General features: G+C 58.6%; 2 protein-coding genes across 2 annotated transcripts, besides 1 other annotated feature; both read right to left on the bottom strand.

The window, feature by feature from the left end:
• Positions 1-2143: 2143 nt before the first annotated feature.
• LPMP_080630 (hypothetical protein) lies at positions 2144-10546 on the bottom strand (the record flags this gene model as incomplete). The annotated part of the gene is made up of 1 exon (XM_010705892.1): positions 2144-10546. The coding sequence occupies one exon, from the start codon at positions 10544-10546 to the stop codon at positions 2144-2146; it is 8403 nt and encodes a 2800-aa protein (XP_010704194.1).
• Positions 10547-14061: 3515 nt separating this feature from the next.
• On the bottom strand, positions 14062-14490 carry LPMP_080620 (hypothetical protein; the record flags this gene model as incomplete). Its single annotated transcript, XM_010705891.1, has 1 exon — positions 14062-14490. One exon carries the CDS (start codon positions 14488-14490, stop codon positions 14062-14064), a length of 429 nt encoding a protein of 142 aa, XP_010704193.1.
• Positions 14491-21544: 7054 nt separating this feature from the next.
• Positions 21545-21889: a repeat region.
• Positions 21890-22525: the final 636 nt, after the last annotated feature.

Here is a 22525-nt window from a genome sequence, read left to right as displayed (position 1 = left end):
CAAACTACGCACACGCAGGGAGAGAGAGAGAGCTAGGGCAGACGTAAATAATCATAATAGAAGATACGAGCGCAACACAGCAGCGAGTGGTGGTGATGGGGAGGGGAAGGCTGCTTTACTCCACGAGAGCCGCCAGAGTCCACCACAGCTAAAGGGCGCGCATGCATCAACAGATGTGTGTGTGTGTGTAGGCCTGCGTAACAACGAGGGAGAAGAGGGGCCGTTTTGCTGTAGGACCACTCGCAGTCGCCGTCAGGAGCTGAAGACGCTGCTGCCCCACAGCACAGGCCAGCCCACACGTACACACGAATGAGAGAGAATGATCGCCACTGATGCCGTGTGTGGGTGGAAGCTAGTGTGTATGAGCGTGTATAGATGATCTGAGTGGGGGAAAGAGAATGAACACAAGAGAGACTGAGTATGAAAGGGGGAGGGAGGAGCGCGCGGAAGAAGAAAAAAAAAACACACAAGAGGAATCGCAGCAGCAAAAAGGAGCGATGCTGTACAAATCAGCTCGCACACCCGCGCGCTTCTCACGCGACCGGGACAACTTGACGTGGTCGATCCGAAACACTCGCGTAGAAGCGTTTGTGAGGGGTGCCCGAGGGGTGGGAGGGCCTGAAGGGGTGAGGGAAGAAATAGAAAAGAGGTCAAGGGAGGCGAGGGGGGTCCGGTCGAGGAAGAGTTATCGCCCACAAATGCAGCGCTGGTTGGCGAGCGAACACCCCCGTACGTGCCCCTGTGCTCACTCCGATCGTGAGTTTCGGATAAGTCACTACTTTTTCCGTGAGGCGCGTTCACTTTGCGGCGTGAATGACGACTGCTGCTGCTGCTACTGACGACTGTATACGTTGCGTATGAGCAAGAATAGCCGAGCGAAAAGAAGGGGAAGGGGGTGCCAAAGCGGTTCCAGTGAGTGCGCGGGTGACGTATAGGTGCGCGGACGTGGGGTATGCAGATGAATAGAGGTGCGGTTGGTGGCACACGAAGGGAGCGGCAAGAGGGGGAGAGACGAGGAGAAAAGGCGAGGTGCTACGTTGGGTAGAAACAAGTGATCGAAACACATAAAGAGAGAGAGAGAGGCAGAGGCAGAGACGTTGAAGCGTATCGGCTCATTCTTCGCCTTCTCCCGCTACACGACTGCCACCACTCCCTCTTCCTCTTTCTCTCTCAGACATCACCATAGCGCCTATCAACGTGGCTCCACCGATAAGGATGCTGATGACGAGCTCTGTTGGTTTGTTCGGTTCTATTCTTTGCTTTTCTTCAGTTACTGCTACAGGAGACTTTGCCACAGATGATAAGACGGCAGGCATCGAGGGAAGAGGGTGCAGCCGTACAAGCCCAGCCACGCACGTACGCTACGGACATGTAGCCGCGTGCGTGGCTGGGCCCTACAGTGCAAGAAGAGAGAGGAGATTGTGAGGGGGGCCGGGGAGGCAGGCCCTTGTATTCCGGCGAGCCTGCGACCCCTCTCCGTCCACACGCACAGATGCCTCTCTCCTCGACAATAAAAGCACGTTCGGCTTTGTTTGCTACTTTTTCGTCCTTCCTGGCATGAGGAAAGTGGGCGAAGAGCCAACGCGTGGCCAACAAGGGTGAAAGGAGGAAAAAGAAACAAACGAGGAAGAGTAAAGCGCACCACGATAAGAGAGGCACACGGGTGTGTGCGGGCATCCGTCATGCACGCATGCGACGAGTTGCGCGAACGTCTCCACGCTTGCCACCGCCGCTGCCACTGACCTTAAACGTAAAGAGAAGGTGACTTTCTCCTTTCCTCTCTTCCTTTGCAGGCTGCACGTAAGCCTCTGCTTGGGCGTGTGCGTGTGGTGTGAGAGACTACACTCGTGACTCGCAGTCATCGTATCGTTAGCACCCACACACACACCCACACCCACACACACACACAGGGCGGGGCAGAGGACATAAAAAGGGGGAGAGGGAAGAGAGAGAGAGAAAGGAAAGACAGGGGACCGACACGCGTGTGCGCGAGACCGGCTCTGGCATGCGTAGGGGGGGGTCATCGACTTCCTCCCTCGCCAGGCACGGCGTCACCCACACCCATCCGCCCTCCGCATTATATATATATATATATATATATATATATTTTCATCGCCCGCTTATTTTCTCCGACTTCCCCCGACTACTGCATCGAGTATGGATTGTGGGCGAAGCGCTGCGCCGCCGCGCTGCAGCTGCTGTTGGAGTCGTATGTGGCGTCCCCAGTGCCCACGGTGCTGCTGTGTGTGTTGTACGTGCTGCAGCTTCCAGTCATCTGCATCGGCAGGTCCGCTGCAACCTGCGTGGAGGTGTACGGGGACGATGACTTCTGCTGCTGCTGCCGTGGGTATAGCTGTTCGTAGCGCTGCTGCGATCCAGGCGCAGTGCGGAGAAGTGTGCCGCTCGCGTTCGCCGTCGGGGTCAGCCGCTGCTGTTTCGGTGGGTGCGCCAGGCTTTGGTGTTGGTAGCCCCCATCCGGCGCAGGGGGCACATACATGCTGGATGGCTGTCGCTGCCGCTGGTGCAGTGAATAGGAATGACTATCGGGTACCGATGAAACACTACCAGCGCTCATCGTTGTCTTTGTCTGAACACTACCACTTGCGCCACAGTGGAAAAGGCCGGTGGCGGCGGTGGGCCGAGTAACAAGGCGCTGCTGCTGCGACCCCTGCGAGTATGGTAAGGTGGATTCAGAGCGTGAGGGACGGTACCCGTAGCTTTCACTTCTACGTTGCTGCTGCACCGCAGCTGATGACGCCTGCGTGGAGGCAGGAGAGACCACAGATGCCGTTGCTACATCCTTACGGCTGTACGGGTTGGCACCGTGCATGGCGAGAGACACGTGCGCAACTGCCGCCGGTGCTGCTACCGCGATTACTGAACCGCGACCACCACCGCCGCCACTGCCAACAGCCGCTGCCAGAGGCGTGGGCTGCGCCCCCGCGTGCTGCGGGTGCGGTGATGCTCGCTGCTTGTGCGCGTACACGGAGGAGGCGTTCACCTTGCCTGTGGCACCAGTGCAGGCCGCTTGCGCATGGGTGTGGCTTTTGGTGCCGCTGCTGTCGCTGCCACTGCCTGCCTGTGATGAATAATGGTGTTGAACAGGAAGCGGCGTAGGCGCGCATGAGGATGGCTGAGAGGAGGTTGTGCTGTGGTGCTGCTGCAGCTGCTGTGGCGGTTGCCACTGTGGATATCGCTGTTGGTACTGCTGCTGCTGTGGGTGTGGCAGCTGATATTCACCAGCTGCCGCGTGAGCACCTCGACTGCCGTGCATCATGGAGTCCTCGTGACTACTGCTGCCCATGCCGTCACTGGCCATCGTCACACTTCTTAATGGCCTCCCACCAGTCGTCATTGCAGATGCACCGCTATTGCCATTGTTGTAATCGCTGCTGTACGACTGCGTCATCGCCTGAGACGGATACCTCGAGTCCTGTTGCTGCTGCAGGTGCTGTTGGGCAGCGGTGGTGGTGCGATACGGATGTGGGGTTGGCGAGGGAACTTCTGCTACCCTGCCACCGACGCTCGCTTGTTGCTGGGGATGCTGCGGGGCCTGGCCCAGGGAGTAGACCTTGACTGCGCTGCCTTCCGTCCTGGGGATCATGGATGCTGCCGGTGTAGTTGCTCCAGCTGTCACTGCTACTACCGGGGTTGCCGTGAAACTACCGCTGGCGCTCGTAGGATACCCAGCTGATTGCAGTGCGTAGCCCTGCGCACCTCGCCCTATGCTGCTGCCGGCAGGCGACAGAGACAGGGAAGGGTTGCCCATGACTATTGAGGTACCAGAGCCTCCCGTAACCGCTTTCGCCGCCGCTGACGTCGGTAGTGAGAGCCCTACGCGATTGAAACTGGTGCTGGTGTTTGGATTGGCGTTCATCAGAATCGGAGCATTCATGCTGCCGCTGCTGCCGGCGTTGTTGTTGGCGGTGGATGCGGCGTAGGGGCTGTAGTTGTCATCGCGGCTTCCTCCATCATAGTTGGCATTGCGTGGCTCTGACTGCTGCAGATATGCCTGTTGCTGCGACGTGGGTGATGTCATCTGGCCGTAGCACGCGCTTGCTGGGGCCGCCGACGCTGGGCCACTCGAGGGGGACGGCGGTCGGTGTTGCTGTGGATAGAACCGATTGGCGACACTTCCTTGCCCACTTGCGGTGCTGGCCTCCATCATCGTCGATGAGGGGTGCACCTGCTGCTGCGGCTGCAGGTGTGGCAGCTGCTTTAGCGGCGCGGGCGGATAGTGGCCGGTGTGAGGAGGCGCAGCACTGTCCTGAAGTCCGGCAGGGTGCGTGGCGGATGCCGCCGTCTGCGACAACGCGTCGTAGGATGCCTGCGGGAGGCTCATGGGGTAGTAAGACGTGGCCCGCGAACCGGATGGCGCCACGGAGACAGGCGACGCACCGTAGTAGGTGTTAGTTTCCCCAACAAGCGCAGAGGGGGGCGCCACCGAAGCGGCAGCCACCGAAGTCAGTTGCTGCTGCGGCTGCATCGGTGCCACTCCGGATCCACTGGTCACCAGCCGAGGGTGTAGTGCATAGCGGGAGGGGCCCGTGTTCATGGAGGCATGCGCCTGGACCGGTGGCAGGGGTGGGGCAGCGGGGCCACTGTTTGGTGCAGACACCGTCATTTGCTGCTGCTGTTGGCTGTGGTGGTGGCAGGGGCCATGTGCCCTGGCACCGGTGACGACGCTCGCCATAACCGGCTGCGCCTTGTAGGACGCCTGGTGAGACACCTGCGGCTGCTGGTAGTGGACTCCTGTGTAGTAGGACGTGTACTGCTGCTGCTGTGCCTGCTGTTGTTGTGCGGGACGAAGAGGCGACGCACATGGCCCGTCCAACGTCGACGTAGGGCGCAGGCTCGCCTGACTGGCTCCCGTGTTCATGTACGCGGTGGGTAGATGGAGGTGTAGCGGCGGTGTTGAGGAGCTGAGGGGCCGCTGTTGCCGCGGATGGTGGTGCTGTTGGTCTACTGGAGCAGGGTAGCTTTGGTGTGGCTGCTCATACAGCGCGTTCTCCGCACCGGCAAGGGTAAGCGGCGGTGGCGGTGACGAGGGAGGAGGAGGAGGGGGCATGTCCAAGTAGCTGTGACCCGATGCGTGGGAAGCCGCCGGGTGCCTGCTCGCTCCACTGCCGCCACCGTAGCTGTTGCTGCTGCTGTTGTCGTACGCGGTGGATGGCGGCGCCTGCCTGTACTCCTGCTGGTGCTGCTGCTGCTGCGGCGGCGGAGCGTGGTAGCGGCTTTGCAGAGCTCCTTTGTAGCCCAAGATCACTGAACTGGGGTCGATGATGAGACGGCCTTGCTGCTGCGGCGGTACAGGGTTGGCGGAGAGAAGGAAAGAACCTGCTGACGAAGGGCACGCGGGTGGGTGCACCTCCAGGTGTAGCTCTTGAGCATGCGGCAGGTACTGACGGGCAGCAGGAGGCGGCGGCGGAGACGCGCGTGACGACTCGTCTCTATTGTCTCGCCGCTCTCCGCACCGTTGACGGTTTCTGACGTCCTCCGCGGACGTAGACGCCGCCGCGGCGAGTGCAGAGATGGACTGGTGACTGAACTGTGCTGCTGTAGTAGCTGAATTGCTGAGCTGCTGCGCACATGAGGCAGTACTTCTGCCGCGGGCGAGGTTCACATCGCCTTGGCATTGCGGAATTGTGCGAGGGTCTGCGTACGATGCGCCTGTCTCAGCTGCTACTCCTCCAATGACCACAGACGACAGTAATGGTGCTACCGCGGAGCCCGAACGGGATGGGCTACCGTGCCCTACTGCCACCATGCCCGGTCTTCCGGCTAGTGCTGCCGAAGCTGCCCCGGGGGCTGACGACGTTGGCGGCGGTGGCTGCTGGCTAGAACTGGAGCGGTGCGCACCGCTCGTCTGAACTGGCAGGCGGGGACCACTGTTGACGCTGCTCGGGTGGCTCGAGCGGCCTGCTCTTGCTGTGGTGGCGCTTGTTGCACCGCAGCCAGGCGAGGTGACTCCGTGAGCACTGCCTCCGCCCACGGCACCGGGTGATCGTAGGTGCTGCTGTTGCTTTGAGTATGACCCTAGGCCGACGACGTTCAGCGGCGTGCCAGTGCCTGTGTCGTGTTCGCTACCGACACCGCCCTTGACGTCGCTCATCGACACGGACGGTGCCACTGCCATTGGCGTTGGCACACTCGTGGGGTAGTTTTTGGCGCTTTCCCGAGCGGTCGCCGACTCGGACCGTACCCCCATGTTCTCCATGCTCCCACTGCCGCGTTCATCGGTCATTTGCCCGTTGATCGCAGTATGGGCGGGGTTGCAAGCTCCTGGTGATGGGCTGTGGCTGTCAGAGGTGCTGCCGTCGCCACTCATCAAGTGCTGATGCGCTTGAGCGCTGTCAATGGACTTGCTGGACAGAATTCCGAGCGCAGCCGGATTGCCGACATCACTGCCACCGCCGATTTTAGGTCGGGGATGACTGTTCAATACGCTCGACGGCCCGCTCAGGTTGCCTTGCGCGTTGCTGCGGCGGTTGTGACTATCGTGGTGGTGCTGATTATGCGCGTTGCCAGCAATCGTGTTGTGTCGCTTGTTCTTCTTTTCCTTGGCGAACTTGGGGATCAGACCGTAGAAATACTGCTGACCGTCTTGCTCGAAGCCCCAGATGTAGTAACGGCCCTCCTGTACAATGTGCCCTTCGCTGTCGCGCAACCACCCCGGGTCAACACGGTTGCGCATCGTGGCGCTTTGCAGGCGGCGCTTGATCCAGCAGAGCAGAATGTCCTCCAGGTGGATATCCTGCTCATCCTCATCAACAGCAGCGAAGCGGCCACCGCTGCACGTGACCAAGGCATCCTGGCAGGCCTCACCGCGAGTGGTGGCCTGCTGCACCGAAGCAGCATCAGTGGTGTCCTTGTTGCTCTGCGCCGGCAGCTGGTTGCTGTCTGGCTCGCCTGCTTCCTTCTCAGCCTGGGCCTGCAGTTTGCGCGCGCGCCGCTGCGCCAGTTGCTGGTGATGGAAGTACTCGAAGTGCTCCCAGCGGCCCTTGTGGATGTTGTAGATGACCATGTCACTGTCCACAAAGGAGTCCGGCGGATACGTATACTGGTGCGCCGCGTACCCGCCGTCGCCACAGGTACTGTCGGTGGCAGCCGTGGACACCTCCGCTTCGTCAAGCGTGTTGGCGTCGGCACCGTCGTCGGGGGCCTGCAAGTTTCTCTTGTAGTGCTCCAACGAAGGCCCTCGCGCCTTGCCAGAGGGGTGTACGACCGTGTAGATGAGATAGGGAGGTGCCGTGGTAGTCGAGTCACCGTCGGCCGACTCTTTTCCCCCCTTGGCGTTCGACTTAAGCTCCCCCTTGTCATCTGCCGACGTGCAGCACTGACGCTGCAGCTGAAGTCGCCTCAGTTGCAGTCGCTGCTGATGATCGGAAAAGAGCTGGTTGAGATTGCGCGGCGGCGGTAGCACCTGAATTTCGTCGGCCCCGGTCACACGATTGCACATGAGGTGCAGACGGATAGCGCCACCATAGTCGTACATGGGCAGCTCCAGCGGCTTCATAAAGAGCGACGTCGATACCGGCGCGGTTGCCTCGGCAATGAGATGAAAGAAAGACTCCTGAGCCTCGCAGCGGACGCGGGAGAGGGACTGGTTGCCGCGGATCGTAAACTGCGTGTAGAACTCCATCTCGTTGCGCGGGAACAGCATGCTTTGCTGCATCCCTGCTTGCAAGGACCGGGTCGGGATGGCGGGCGAGACTGGTAGGTCCTGGAGTTGCTGACTTGCATCCTCGACGCTTTCCGAGGGGCTGTGCCCAACGAGGAGCGACGACAGGCCTCGGGAGTCTGCCGCTCCCTCGTTAGCGCCACTACTGTCACCGCCCTCTGCTGCCGCGGCTGCTTTAGCTTCCGCCTCTGCCTGCTCGACACGTGCGCGCGAGGCCCGCTCGAGATACGGCAGAATGTCTGAGAAGCCGTAGATGTAGGACTGAAGGTCATTTTCTGTGCCCTTGATCATGTCGCGCAGGCCTCTGTAGCCAAGCTCTACCTCTGCGGCAGCCGCCCGCATGCGGAAGCGCATCTCACGCGAGATCTGCAGCAGCGGAATGTTTGACAGCAGGCCCAGTGTCCAGAAGGGTCTCGTCAGCGTCTCCGGCAGCCCGGCGTCAAGGCAGACGTTGCGGTACACCTGGAAGCCAAGCAGGTAGGCGCGGCTAAGGATTTTGTCGCCGATGTTGGCGTCAATGAAACCACCACCGGACATGATCGGCGGCTTCACTGGCAGTGACTCCACGTAGGCGTCCTCCTCGGGGTCGTCCTCGTAGCCGCGCAGCCACGGCGTACCGCGACAGCTCGACTCTGCATAGCCGTTGCACCCGACAACACGAACAGGGCAGATAGGGAGGATGAAAGGGGCGGCTGTGACGAGCTCCAGCTGCCGTACCATGCGCGACCGCTCCTCTGTCGCCGCGGATGTCGTCCCAGTGGGGGTGGCCGCGGTCATTCCGACACTCTGCGTGGAGGCTGACGCGTCCTTGCGCCGCTCGTCACCATCACCGTCGTCGTCGTCGTCATCGTCGTCGTCGCTGGAGGTGGTGAGTTTTCCGTCGGGGCGCTGCGGTCCCGCGTCGTCGTCGTCGTTGGCAAATATGGTGGTGCACTGCTGCCGCTGGCGTTCCTCTGAAGCGCTACAGGTGGATGACAGGGCTGTGCCCTTCTCTTCATCGCCCTGCTCCTCGTTGCGCTCCACCTGCGTCACGGAGACAGCAGGGATCGTCGCGGATGCGACTGGCGAAGCCGCGGCGGTGCTCGCGTGGGTGGGGGTTTCATCCTTGGCCTTCATCGAGGCGGTCCCGTGCTCCTGGGGGCCTGCCTCGTCCTCCTCGTTACCAAAGGCGGAGACGGTGTGGTAGAAGGAGGAGGTCTGCCGGTTTTTTTGGCACAGCGCGCCGTCATCGTCGCCGTCCGTCATGTGCGTGGCAGCTGCGTCAAACTCTGTGGTAGAGCTTCCTTCTGAGCCCTCTGTGGTTGCACCGGCAGCCGCCACGCTCGAGGATGACCGACAAGTTTCACCCTTCTCCAAGCTATTCTCCGGACCTTCCGGTTGTTCTTTCTGCTCCCGCTGGTGCTGCTGCTTCAGCAGTTCTTCTCTCTGTTGCCTCACGCGCAGACGTGGGTCGACGTAAGCGGTGTTGTAGGCGAACATGTACAGCACACCATCCTCCTCAACAAGGTGGATACGGCCATCTTTGTACTTGGGGTCGTCCTCGAAGCGGTGATAGCGCGTCGTCGGCACGTGCAAGGGAGAGGGCAACGACGGCGTCGGCGAGCGGAGGTCTCTACTTCCCTCATCGGTCCCTGTCGGGGCGGGTGAGGACGACGTCAAGGTAGTGAGTGTATCGCCGTCGCCGGATTGGTGCGGATGCGGATGCCCCGTCGCACGGCGTATCCGTTGCTGCTCCTCGAGGTGCGCTGTGCGCGTCGCCTCCTCTTCTTCACGGCTCATACGCACCATGATCACTTGTGGCACAGGCCGCAAAAACACAGGCGGTGGCGGAACCGTGGCCGCCTCATCGGCTTCCTCCTTGGTGATGAGCGGCTGTGGCTGGCACTTCGGAGAGTTGGGAGACTTGCCAGCCGCCGACTGCGCCGCGTTGCCAGCAGCGGCGCCTTGCTTGTACTGGCGTCGGTAGGCGCGCACGATGTTCCGCGCCTCTTTCCAGCGCTTCTCCGCGGCGTACAGGCTGCACATTTCCTTGTTTGTGTCGACCAGGAAGCCTCTGTTCGGCTCCACGACGAGCGCATTGTACAGCGCCTCCGGACTGCGCGCAAAGAACCGGTTTAGCAAGTCGCGCTCCTCCGGAGTGAACTGCACCGTCGCAGCGGTGCCGTCAGCCGTTGCCTCTGTCGAGGCATTGCGCGTCTGTCCGTGCCGCGGGTGCTGACTTGAGGAGCATGACATCGGCCGCGAAGATGGCAAACACCGCAGTCCACCTCCTTTGCCATCGAAGCTCACGTAGTTTAGCTCATCGACAAAACCAAGCTCGTTGTCGTTGCCCTGGATGAGTTGCTTGGCAGCGTCGTGAGTGTGCCAGTGCGCCGCTGGGTTCGGCCGTCGCAGCTCCTCGCAGACCTCCTCGTCACCATCCAAGAATGGCGGCGCCAACTCATTTGGCGACACACAGTGCGTGTCGTCCTTGAAGAACTGGCTGTAGTTGCTCGCATCGATCGTATCGACGCCAACCCACTTCTCATCTGTGTCACTGTCGTCGCCAGGCGGCTGGCCATGCCGAAGGTACGGCTGCGGCTTTGAGCGGCCCGCTGGTGGCGCCATCACGACGTCCTCCTTCATCTGATTCTCTTCCATGGAGCGGTGCTGGTACTTGCGTAGGAGTTCAGGGGAGATGAGAGAGAAGTTGTATTTCGCGGATTGCATGTCGCGGCCCGCGTAAAGCTGCTTGAAGGCAAGTGATTCCACTGAGGGGAAGAAGTGTTCGGTGAGGGGGAGAATCGCCATGGCGTGACTGCCACTCTGGGCGAAGTGAAAGGCGCCAGGGTACTCATGGCTCTCGCGACTGGGAAGAATGCCCATCGTGGATAAAACGACGTTGAAGGCGGTGACGTTCACACTTGCGGAGAACAGAGAAGGGGAGAGAGGAGGGAGAGAGAGGGGAGGGAGGGAGGGTTGCGTGTGCGTGTGCTGGGGTCGGCAGGAGAGCGGGCGCTAATGAAAAAGAGGGTTACTACGCGTGTGGCCTCCTCACCTTCAACAACAGACCCAATTTTCTCTCCGCCGCTTACACTCACACGCACACGTACGGAGGAGAAAGCAGAAAAGAGAGAGGAGAGGGGAGGGGGGGCTGGACAACGATGCTGACGTCACGGCACGAGGAGCTGCAATCGAAGCGCAAAACAAACAACAACAGCCAAAATGTATCGATATATATGTAGGTATAGAGAGAGAGACAGAGCTATATTGATACCCCCTCCACACACACATATATATATATATATGTGTGTGTGTGTGTTTTCTCTCCCGGACTCTCTACAAGGTGGCGGTCTTGCTACGACAACCTACAACGCCACGAGCGCCAGAGACTCTCCCCTTCTCAGAAACAACAAGACCCGCAAGAGATAAGGAGAGCAGGAGAAACGAGAGAGAGAGAGAGGAAGGAAGGAAGGGTGCAAGAGAGCGTGTCTCTCGATATTTCTACACGGCTGCGCGTGGGTGAGGTCTACCGACGTACAGCGGCGTCTTCTCCCCTCCCTGCCCCTGTGCGTGTGCACGGACGGCTTTTCGCGTCGTTTGTCCCCTACCCCCCCTCTACACACCCCACTTTGCCCTTCTCTTCTTCTCGTGAGCGGCCCAGCCCTTCTGCGCAGAGGTGATTTTTCGTCTTTGTGTGTGTTTCCTGGCAAGGAAAGAGCCCCAAACCAACCACAACAGACAACAATAACTTGTCGACTGCTGATCACAACTCAACGCACCTGTGGGGAAGGGAAGGGAGGGAAGGGAGTGAGAGAAGAGGGGGAGGGGGGAGACCAACAATGAAAATAAAAAAAAATGACGCTTCTGTTGTTTAGTTAACACAATCAGCGAGAGGGTGTTGAGGGGGGAGGAGGAGCGGGGATGGAATGAGAGGGGAGAGGAGCAAGGGGAGGGGGAGGGCAGAGAAACGACAAGACAACTCGTCGTGTTTTTTTCTCTACCTCCTCCTCTCGTTTTCTTTCCTTGTGGCTTAAAGGATCAGTCGGTCTGTGTACGGCAGCAACGAGGTGCCAAACCTGAAATACTTCACGCCAGCTCTTGCGGAGGACACCCGGAGTGAGGGAAAGAAGAGGCGCTTCAAAGCGTGGGTGAGGTGACAGGGTCGAGAAGGAGAAGGGATGAGCTCAGCGAAGCGAGCAAAGAAAAGAAAGTTGAGGGACGACACATATATCCACACGGCCCCTGTGTGTGCGTGCGTGTGTGTGCCTTCCCTTCCCACCTCTCACTTCGCTTTTTTGCTTTGTTGGCTCTTCAACAATACGTGTGGAGGTTGTCTCGCCCTTCGCTGCCGGTCTCTGCACCCCTTTTCCGTCTTGGAGTAGGGGGAGGAGGGGAGGGAGGGAGGCAGTCAACACACACACACAAACAAACAAACAGCAGCAGCAAGAAGAGGAAGAAGGGAAAGCGTCACACGCGAGACACATACTGTTGTGGGTGAAAGCGCCAAACAGCAAAGCGATAGAAACAGAGTAAGCGAGAAGGAAAAGAGAATAAAAGATCCCGCACATGCGTGATAGATATAAAAATATCACGCGTGTGCGTGTGCGTGGACGCGACAAGGCGGCGTGATTCCACATGTGTGTTTATATGATTGTGGAGGAAAGAGGGTGGGTGGGTGGGGGGAGAAAATGTCGTTGATGACGCATGAGAGGAAGAAGGGGAACGGGAAGGAGGAAGTGTGAGAGGGAGTCGGTAGAGGTGGAGGAGAGGCAGTAGTGACTCAACTTTTGCTCTTCCGCGCGCTTCACTCGGCACCGCGATCGCAGAGGAGACCGAACGTATTATTCCACAGGGGGGAGGAGGGGGGCGGTGCGTCATGGTGAAACGTGGACATACCCACGCACACACACATATAGACCATATATATATATATACCCGTGCTTCAAGGTGTCCGCTCAGCCACAGAGCATCAGCTTTACGCCACGCCACCCCGGCCCATCGCAAGCCCCAGCGCGTGGTGCCCAACAGCCGCAGACGCGCGCGTTACAGCAGTGCACGAGCTCAGCAGCGCTGTGGCCTCTCCACGCGCCGTAGGCACGTGGCCCTGCGATCGCCAGGGGTGGTTCGGCATGTGGCGGCGATAGAGGGGGGGGGGGGCTGCTCCACTTCCCCACACCGAGTGGGGAGGCGGGTGCAGGACCCTGGGGATACCACGCGCTGAGGTGTGTGTGTGTGTCCCCGTAATTGAGGTGAGACAGACACGAGATGGGAAAGAGAAAGAAGGAAATGCCTGGGGCGGATACCCACACAAAATCCCCTCCAAAATATTCGTGTGCACTCAGCCATATACACAGGATGCACCTTTACTATACATGAGCGCTCGCAGCCAACGGGAAGATGCAGCAGAGAGAGAGAGTCAAGCTGATGAGTGAATGAAGAGTTCATGCAACGACGGCATGCGCAAGAACTACTCCGTGAACTCATCACCACCACGTAGGCCACCACACCCCTTCATCATCTCGATGGAAGACAGGATAAACAACGTCTTCGCACGCATGCTTGCACACACATGATGAGAAGAACGACAGCGGAGCATACCTGCCTTACATCAAATGCGAAAAAGAGAGAAAGAGCGCAACGGCAATCAAGAAATGCCTCTATAGGCGCGCCATTGTCCATCATGAGAGGCAGCCAGCTAGGGTGGAGAGACAGACAGACTGTGTGTATGTGTGGCACAGAAAGAGGGTATCGGTTACATCATGTTTCATTTTTTTCCTTCATTTTGTTGTTTTGAGGCTGTCTCCTCTGTTTACCTTTCCTATCGTCATCGTGATAGCCGCGTAGCCTGTGCTACTGAGCGACAAGCAAGAAGAGAGGTGGGTGGGGGGAGGGAGAGAGGGGAAACACCGATCCCGAGACACACGCACACATACCCATTCACCATGTGCACATGTAAGTTCCAGAGAGAGAGAGAGGGATAAGAAGACACAAAACGTGAAGGGAGAAAGAGAGAACGCGTTTGTGTGTGTGTGTGTGTGTGCATCCAGTGCAAGAGGGTTCCTCTTTCCCTCCCTTTCCCTGTGCACGTGGGTGTCGGAATTGGCGTGCTGTTTTGACCCCCCCCCCCCCACACACACATGCGCACACACACGCACACACGCACCACTCGTACTTCCCCTACGGATCCCTTTATCTGTGGCACCTCCCGTTCGTCACCTCACTTCTGTCTCTCTTGTAGTCCTACATGGGGTTGTTACTCTCATCATGTCCGCCCATTTGCTGAAACAAGGACGAGGTATACACGAGGGACGCCAAAGGGCCGCTACTGAGCGTGCGAGAAGGTTTCGTTGTCATCGCATTCGTGCCCCTTTCCCGCTTGGTGTTTTCCACCTATCTTATCAACGACTACGAAGAGGGTTGTTGCGCAACGACTGCCCGCTTCGACCCTGCTGATCCGCTTCATGGCCCCCTACCTCTTCTCCGCCTCTGCAGTTCACAATACTGAATCGATTCATCTCCAGTTCCTTCCGGCGATCACGCTGCTCAGACTCTTTGAAGTGGAACTGCACTGCGACGTAGAGCGCCCCCACAACAAGCAGGAAGGCAACAAACATCATGATAAAGCCGACCCACCAGTACTTGGTAAAGAAGGATACCTTCGCCTCGTAGGTGCGACGAACGTACGGGGTCGGCGCGGGTGTTTCGACGACTGCCTGGGCAACCGGCAGTGTGTCGTCGAGCGCTTCCAAGAGCACTGTAACAGCGAAGAGCGCGGCGAGAAGCCGCTTTGGCAGCCGCGTTGCTCCACATTGACGAGCGCCTTCCATGACGCTCGTGGAGGACTAAGACGGAAAGCGGCACGAGGGAAGAGGCAGAAAAGGGGTGTCTTGCTGAATGGGAGATAGGGAGTCGGAGCTGCAGCCCGGAGGCCACTCGACGAGTCCACCCGAGAAACTAACAGGTGCGCGGCTCTTTGTGTTCCACGGTCGCGGCGGAGGGAGCGGAGAGGCCGGGGGGGGGGGAGGAGGAGGAGCTGGTGGTGGTGGTGGTGGGTAGTGAGGGAGAGAGAAGTAAGTGTGAGGGTCCACTACATACGCACAGGCGAGGAGGAGGAGGAGGGAAGTGATACCCCTATGGCGAGAGAGTGGGTAGGTGGGAGACATACACCCACACACGCGCTGGGGGATGTCCACGCGTGCGTGTCTGAGCGCTCGAAATGCGTCCACTCGTTTGAGGCGAGGGGTGCTGCCTTGCGAGGCGAGGAAACATACAACACGCTTGTGCGTGCTGCTTGGGTTTCCAAGCGTTGTCGGTCAGCCCTCTCTCTCCCTCCCCTCCTCTGCCTGGCCTCCTTTCCATTTTTGCTGTCCTTCTCTGCAGCTCTACTTGAAGGAGTGAGGTGATAAGGGAGAGCAGAGTTCACCTCACCACGCAGCGGTTTGGCCTTTAAAAAAAGGTGCAGATACATACCCACCGAGACCTGCACTGCGCCACCTCAGCTGTGTGGAGCGCACGAGGTGATGGCCATCATTCCTCTCTGCTGAATTTATATTTCTGATTATTTGTTCAGCTGTGCAACACAGACCCGCATTGAAACAGAGGGAGAAAGAGGAGGGAAAGAGAGGAGCACCCCCTCCCCCCGAAAACGAAGAAGAGGATATTGGCCAGTGCTTGTCGGGTCACTTCCCGTACCGACAGCGGAGAGGCGGAAAAGAAAGGACGAGCTCAAAAATAAACGTGAGCGATTTCAATCAAAATTGTACCCGCCATCCTACTAGTTTAGAGGTAGGGAGAGGAAGGAGACGCCAGCCCCCCTTCCCCTTCCCTGGAGATGGGGTTGGCGAAGGAGGAGGAGAGTGAAGGATGAGCTGATTGGTGATGGTACATGCATGTGATTCGGTTCGCCGGGATGCATGCTCGCGCTCATCACCTTCATTACTCACCAGAAGTTGTCGTTTTTCTTTTTGTTCTCCTTCTTGGGCTCTGCTCTCTCTCTCTCTCCTGTGTGGCTCCCCTTGCCTCACACCGGGAGGCTCCTTCACGGCGCTTGTCTTGCGGCTCTTGACGGCACTAACACACGACGAAGTACGATATCGCATGGGGGGGGGGTAGGCGGGTATCGACAGACATGAGAGAGAGAGACGCAGCGCATGCCGCCAGGAAGCGGCAGATTTCTATAATAAGATGAAGACGTGGCGGAGGAGAGACCGAGGAAGGGAGAGGGGAGGGGGGAGGCGAGGAGAAGGGAGGGCACACCATCGCACAGACACGTGCATGCCTAAGATGATGAACATAAATGACGTTGGGTCTCCGCCGTAGAAGCAACAGCCACCAAAAAGCCGACGAAAGTGTGTGGGGGGGGGGGGAACCAACTGAAGAAGAGAAATACAAAATGATAGAGCGAGAGCTCCGACAGACATGAGAAGGCAACAACAGTAACGAAAACCATCCGCAACGAGCATGTCTGAGCACAGGTGCCTACACAGCGTGGCACCGGGGGGGGATGTACGCCAGGGTTGGCGGGGAGGGGAGGGGCAGTCGCAGGAGAGCGAGAGAGAAGAGTGAAAAGAGGAAAAAGGACAACAAAAAGCCCCCCCCCAAAGAGAGCAAGGCAGGCGCTGAACTACTACTCATGCGCATGGTGAGTGGGGGCGGTAGAGGAGCAAAGAGGCACATGGGGAACAGAAAGAAAAGGAGGAGTGTGACTGTGCGCAGAGAGAGAGAGAGGGAGGGAGGGAGGTCGGCGTTTCTCAGCAAGAGAAAACAGAAACGAAACCAAGAGAGAAATGCTGGAGAGGAACAGGAAGGATTCATGTGGTTTGTATTGCTGTTGTTGAAGTGCGCGGGTGATTTCTCCGCCCCTCCCCCCTTGCCCCTCCTCTCGCTCTCTGTCCATCACCCCCCCCTTCGCAGATGCACGCGTACACACGCAACGTTAATGAGGGATTGGTGAGAGAGCGTGCAGTGCGAACGAGAGAGGGAGGGAGGGGGAGTATTGGGCAGCACAGGGAGACCCGTTGATGGATACCCAGCCACAGGGCGACGTACACAGACGAAGAAGAGGACGTATAAGAGGGCATCAAGTTGCATCAACTGTAAGCTGCGTGTTGTCTGTGTGGGAAGGTACCCACACAGGCAAACAATCCAAGAGAATCGTTGTCAAGCAGAGGGGGCGGAAACGCTTAGCGGGAAAAGGGTGTAAAGGGGAGAGGGCGACGACACATGCACCACTACCAACACGGCAACGACGAAACACAATGGAGAAGAAACAGTCGAGGTGGGGGGAGAGGGGAGGGAAGGGGTGAGGCAAAGCGAAGAATGCGTAAGCAAGCACGAAAAATAAGGCCACCACACCACTAACCAAAGAAAAAAGAAAATTTTAGCCGCCAAGATAGAACGCCAGACGAGCAATTCATATCCATAAACAGGAGAGAGACAGCGTGCACACAGCGGCACACGCACGCACGCACGCATCTGTATGGGTATGTTAGTCTAGGAGAGAAGCTGAAGGCGACGACGCACAGGCGTACAGAGAGAGAGAGAGGGGTAGAGAGAGAGGTAGAGGGCTATTCATACGCTTTATATGCAAGGCGGAAGAGAAGCGCAAAGGAGAAGGGAGAGGCGAGTGACCGCCGCTGCCTCACTTGCAGTGCTCATGGTGGTGACCACTCGTGTGTGCGTCTACGTGTCCGCGTATATATCGGCGGCGGGCGCACGGGTGAGGGTAAGTACCACTATCAAATGATTATGAAAGGAGGAAACAGGAGGAGGGGGGAGGGGAGGAGGAGGCCGCGTGAAACAACCAAAGAACGGGCGAAAAAAAAAAAGTGCATATGGCGAGAGGGTGCGGCGGTGTACACGAATGCGGTGCTGAAAAGACCTGCGAAGTCAAGAGAAGTACGGGGGATGGGTGGGACTGGATGAGGAGGAGCGAGGCATAACCCAATACACTTAAGGACCAAAAGAAATCAGCAGGTATGTGTAGTTATGGGAAAGGGTGAAGTGATAGGGGCTGAAGGAAACGGAGGGGGAGGGAAGAGGGGAAGCTACGTGCGTCCATCCCGCGTTACCGGCGAGCGAGTATTTAGATGATGTTCAAGTGCGAGAAACAAAAATCGCCGGAATGGGGTAGAGACCACTGATGAGGAAGAGACGTGGGTAAAACAGCGCGAAGGCTTCCTCGTGCCTCACCGGATTTCCATGGCGTCGTCAGCCATGGCCCGCGTTACCAGCAGTCACCCGTCAGCGTGCATGAAGCAGACACACACGCAAACACACTTAAGCATCCTTCGAAGATGAGAACCAACGGCTGAAAGGAAGCGGCGGTCAAACACCAAATAGAGCAACGAGGAGAGAGAGGAGGCAACGTACCGAAAAAGCAACAAAGCGGAGAAAAACAATCCATCAAGCATTGCATCGAGGTCTGTGCGCTAGCGCGCGAGCAGCCAGCCGCGAATCTTTGGCGGAGATGTCCACACCCACATCCAAGCACGCGCGCTGACACATCTTGTCCATCCTTTACTCTTTCACTAATTCTCTCTCTGAACTGTTTCACCTCATTCTTCTCCTCATTGCTACTCACACTCGCTTCTCTTATCCCCTCCCTGCGCTTATGTCGAGAGGATGGGCCCCGACGAGCATCTTGGCATTCATCAACACATCAGATCGCGTTTCCTGGGCGTCTGCGTCGATGTCTGCCTGACACTCTCTCTTCCTGTGCGTGCGTGTGCCTATATAAACATAAATATTCCTTTCCACGTGACTAGGCAGATGACGACGAGGCGCAAGTGGCAAACAGAGACAAACAATCAAACAGGAAAAGAGCTGTGCGTAAGAGAGACGTGTAGGGCCCGCAAGGAGGGAGGGAGGACTGAGGCGGTGGGGGAGAGGAAAGGGAGGCGGGAGAGACTTGATGCGCGCGTGAACGCGTGCCGGGGAGGGAGGAAGAGGAGAAGAAGGAGGGACGAATAAATGACCGGGCTGAGTCCAACAGAATGGAGTAGGGAGGAGGAGAAGACGTTCGCTGACTCACGAACAACAGCGACAGCAAAACAGTTGGAGCACACCGCTACATGACACCTACCCCTTGCCCCACAGGGAAAAAAAGAGAGATGTCACAACTCTCACCAACAACAATGGCGGGAAAAGGAGGGGCGCGCTTATACGTGTAGACTCCGAAACACCCACGTAGGTACACAAGCACCAGACGTGTACACCGCTACAGCCCCCCTCGCCCTCTCTCGAACATCGTAAACAACAACCACCACCAAAAAGAGCGGGAGATGACGGAAGGGGGAGAACAGAGGATTAGAGGTGAGGTACACACACAGAGAGGTATACCATGCAGGCATTCCCACACGCGCCACACGCACCCCACAGATTCACCGCTACACACAGAAGAGATAGAGTGAGAGAGAAAGTGCATAGCTTGGAGGAGGGGGGGGGGAGGTAAAAGGGGACCGAGGGAGGACGGGAGGCCGGGAACGTCAAGCGGAAGAGGGAGGGGAAAACGCCAGCTGGGAAATCAGCCTCAAGAGCAGAGGTAAGAAGAACAACGAAAGAAAAGCACCTCTACCTTAACGACAACGCACCAGCACGACGTGGCGGGGTATCCCGCCTACACGCCCGCCTACCCACCCCGCCCCTGCTTACCTCAGCACCTCCACAGAGGTGCACGCAGTGCAATCAGTGCGGGTCAGACGGCCATAATGGACATTGACATGAGAGAGGGGGAGGAGGAGGGAGCACCCACGCAAACAAATGCGAGAGTACGTACAGTGCGGCGATCGGAGGAAGAGCGAAGGAAAACAACACCGTCAACGACAAATAAGTCACCGTGTGCTGCTGTACAGCGGCAGCGAGGGAAAGAGAGGGTTGACATGAGCTTCCATTCCTCAGAGAAGGTGAGGCGGAATTCCCTTGAAGTACCATCCTCTGTTTGGCCGCGTGGGTACGACCACAGCTTCGCTGATGAGCTCATCAGCAGTGCTCTGCTCACGCGCTCCATCGAGTCAGTGCATGGGTGCTGGCTGTGCGTGATGGTAGTGCCGCCGCCTGTCGGGCATGCTGCCGCCGAGACGACATGGATCTGCAAGGAGGACGGCGAGTCCTCTTAGTCGCCATCGCCGCTGTGAACACAATGATCGTGCTCGTCGGTCGTGGAAGTTTGACTCATCTTTGTTGCCGCGGCGCATGGCATCAGCGTTGAAGAGCAGTATATCATACTTCTCCCACCTTGGCAGTTACGGCGCCTTTCACCGCGATCAGCCTGCGGTCCGCTTGAACGGTTCTGCCGCCGGCGCTGCTGGGCCCTTTTGGCGTAACGGAGAGTGTCATCGTGCCCGACACCGGATCCTCCCGCTGAAGCAGTGCTGTCTACCCAGGCAGACAACCCTCTTTGCATGTGTGCGCAGAGCAGCAGCGAAGTCTTGCTGAACGCTGAAACCGCTGCGGCTTCGATGTCGTCACCGACGGCCTGCCTGCGTTCTTCTTCACCACCCGGGTAGCCCACCCAAGCGGCTCTACAGCTTCGTGAGGCGCGGCGCCTTCAGGCCACTTGCCCGCAGGCTTTTCTGATGGATTGTAGGCGTGGTTTTCAAGACCTGCAGCGCCGGCGTTGACGACGCCTCCCTCTTCATGCCCGTTATAGCATATGCAGCTCTGCGGCTATCTGCCGTGAGGAGGTTCGTGGGAGAGGGAGACGTCGTCCGCTGCAGACGAGCGCGTCGAACTGCACATCGGCGGTGCACCACAGCGAGCAGCAGCACGGCGAGTCCCGAGACGTAGAGGGATGCCACGATGGCAGAGGAGAGGGTCGCAAGGGACGCGGTGAGCGACGAGGGGGGCGTCACGGTTGGCGCCCGCGTGTGCTGTTGCCCACTGATCCCTTCAAGGCGAGCGTGGGCTGCCTTGCTCACATGACGCGACTCTACCATCTCGTGTTCGCAGAGGGAGGGAGGAGCACAATGCACGGCTCTTCCTCTGATTCGCACTCCTTATGTACGCACCTACGGGACGAGGTGGGTTGGGTGGGCGGGCGGGCAGCAAGGAGAGAGAGAAGGTGCAAGGATGCGATATAACACTAGAGAGAGAGAGCGATAGATAGACACATCTGCATTCCTGCAGAGGCAAAGAGGGGCGAAAAAAAAGCTGACCCTCACACATTGCTGATGTCCTCTATTTCAGCAGCGCGTGTGCACCGTTGTGCGTGGCTGGCGTATGAGAGCACGCCTGGGGTGAGGGAGTTTGAAAGGGGAGATTGGGGATGCAGTGGCCCGTTACTTTCTCTTTGCCTTAATCGCTTGAGTCTTTGTAGGCGGTGCTGAGACTGTCCGCGTAAGAACACCTGCTTAGCTGCTCCAAACTGTAATGCGGGGGAATGTCGTTCGCCTGCAGAAATTACTCGCCACACAAACTAAGGTGCCACAAAAGCCTCTGAGAAGAGGCGCGGATGGAAAAGCGGGGAAGCGTGAGAGACGATGTTGACGTTCTACACCACATCTTGCACGCATGCGGTGCGATGAGACGCTCAGCCACCAAGCTGGACAAGCCTTCGGCAACCTGTTCCGGGAAGCAGAAAGTAGCTCAGGTAAAAAGAGAGGCCGGCAGCTGCGCACGCGAGACCTTTTCCATTGCCTTTCTGAAGAGGAATTTGTGCCCCATAGAAGTTATTCCCCTGCTTAGCGCTGAGCGACTTACGAAATATGGGAGAAGCCACTTTCACACTCCACCTGTTCCGGCACTCCTGGCCCAGCCTTAAATGGGGGAACACTCCCCTGGCCCAGCGGTTGGGAAAAATACACACATCCATGACGGCGAAACCTAAAAGATATAAATGGGAAGGCACATTATATGCACATATGTGTGCATGTGCCCTTCCAAGTGTCCGCTCAGCCACAGAGCATCAGCTTTACGCCACGTCACCCCGGCCCGTCGCAGGCCCCAGCGCGTGGTGCCCAACAGCCGCAGACGCGCGCGTTACAGCAGTGCGCGAGCTCAGCCGCGCTGGCACTCTGCCCATCATGTGGATGGCACAGGCATCCTCACGGTCGCGGGCCGCTCCGACGCAGCGCTGCGGCCTCCCCCGCATCGTGTAGGCACGTGGCCCTGCGATCGCCACGAGTGGCTCCGCATGTGGCGGCGATAGAGGGGGTGGGGGCTGCTCCACTTCCCCACACCGAGTGGGGAGGCGGGTGCAGGACCCTGCGATACCGCGCGCTGAGGTCTCCGCCCGGTCATGAGGAAAGAGTGGGGAGGAGGGGAGGGGAAGGGGGAGGCGAGAGAGGGCGAGGACGACCAAAAGTGAGAGGCGGGGGCATGGGAGAGAGCAAAGCATGCAGGAGGCCAATGCCGCCACAGAGGGGGCAGCGGGCGCTGAGGGGCGGCTGATTGGTGCGTGCGGCAGCGATGGACGGCGGCAGAGGGGGACCGTCTATGCGCGTGTGGATGTCTGTGCATGGGTGGGGTGCGCGCAGAAGACCCGGCGCCGGCTGGCGTGGGTGTGTGGGTGTTAGCACCAAAAAAAGAAACCAAAACAAGGCAACAACACAGGGCAAATGAAATAAGAGAGGGGGGAGGGGAGGGGAGGGAAGGAGAGGGGCCACGACGGGGGCGTGCGTCTCGCACTGGCGCACGTCTCGCACTGGCGCACGTCAGCGCACATGCACAACACGTCCTGCATGCGCAGTCACACACGCAGAGCAGCACAGCGACCCCTACGCCAGGAAGGAAAGCACGAGAGAGAAGAGAAAATAGGAGGGGCCAAGGGCAAGGACTCACGCACGGGGGGAGAGAGGGCGTGGGGAGGGTGGGAGCGGCACGTGCGGGCAACAGGCCGGGGTGGTGCGCTGCGGCGCCCCAGTA

The sequence above is a fragment of the Leishmania panamensis genome (assembly GCF_000755165.1).
Source record: "Leishmania panamensis strain MHOM/PA/94/PSC-1 chromosome 8 sequence".
Taxonomy (NCBI): domain Eukaryota; phylum Euglenozoa; class Kinetoplastea; order Trypanosomatida; family Trypanosomatidae; genus Leishmania; species Leishmania panamensis.
Note: the sequence above shows the minus strand (reverse complement) of the source record. Positions and strands in the feature narration are given on the sequence as shown.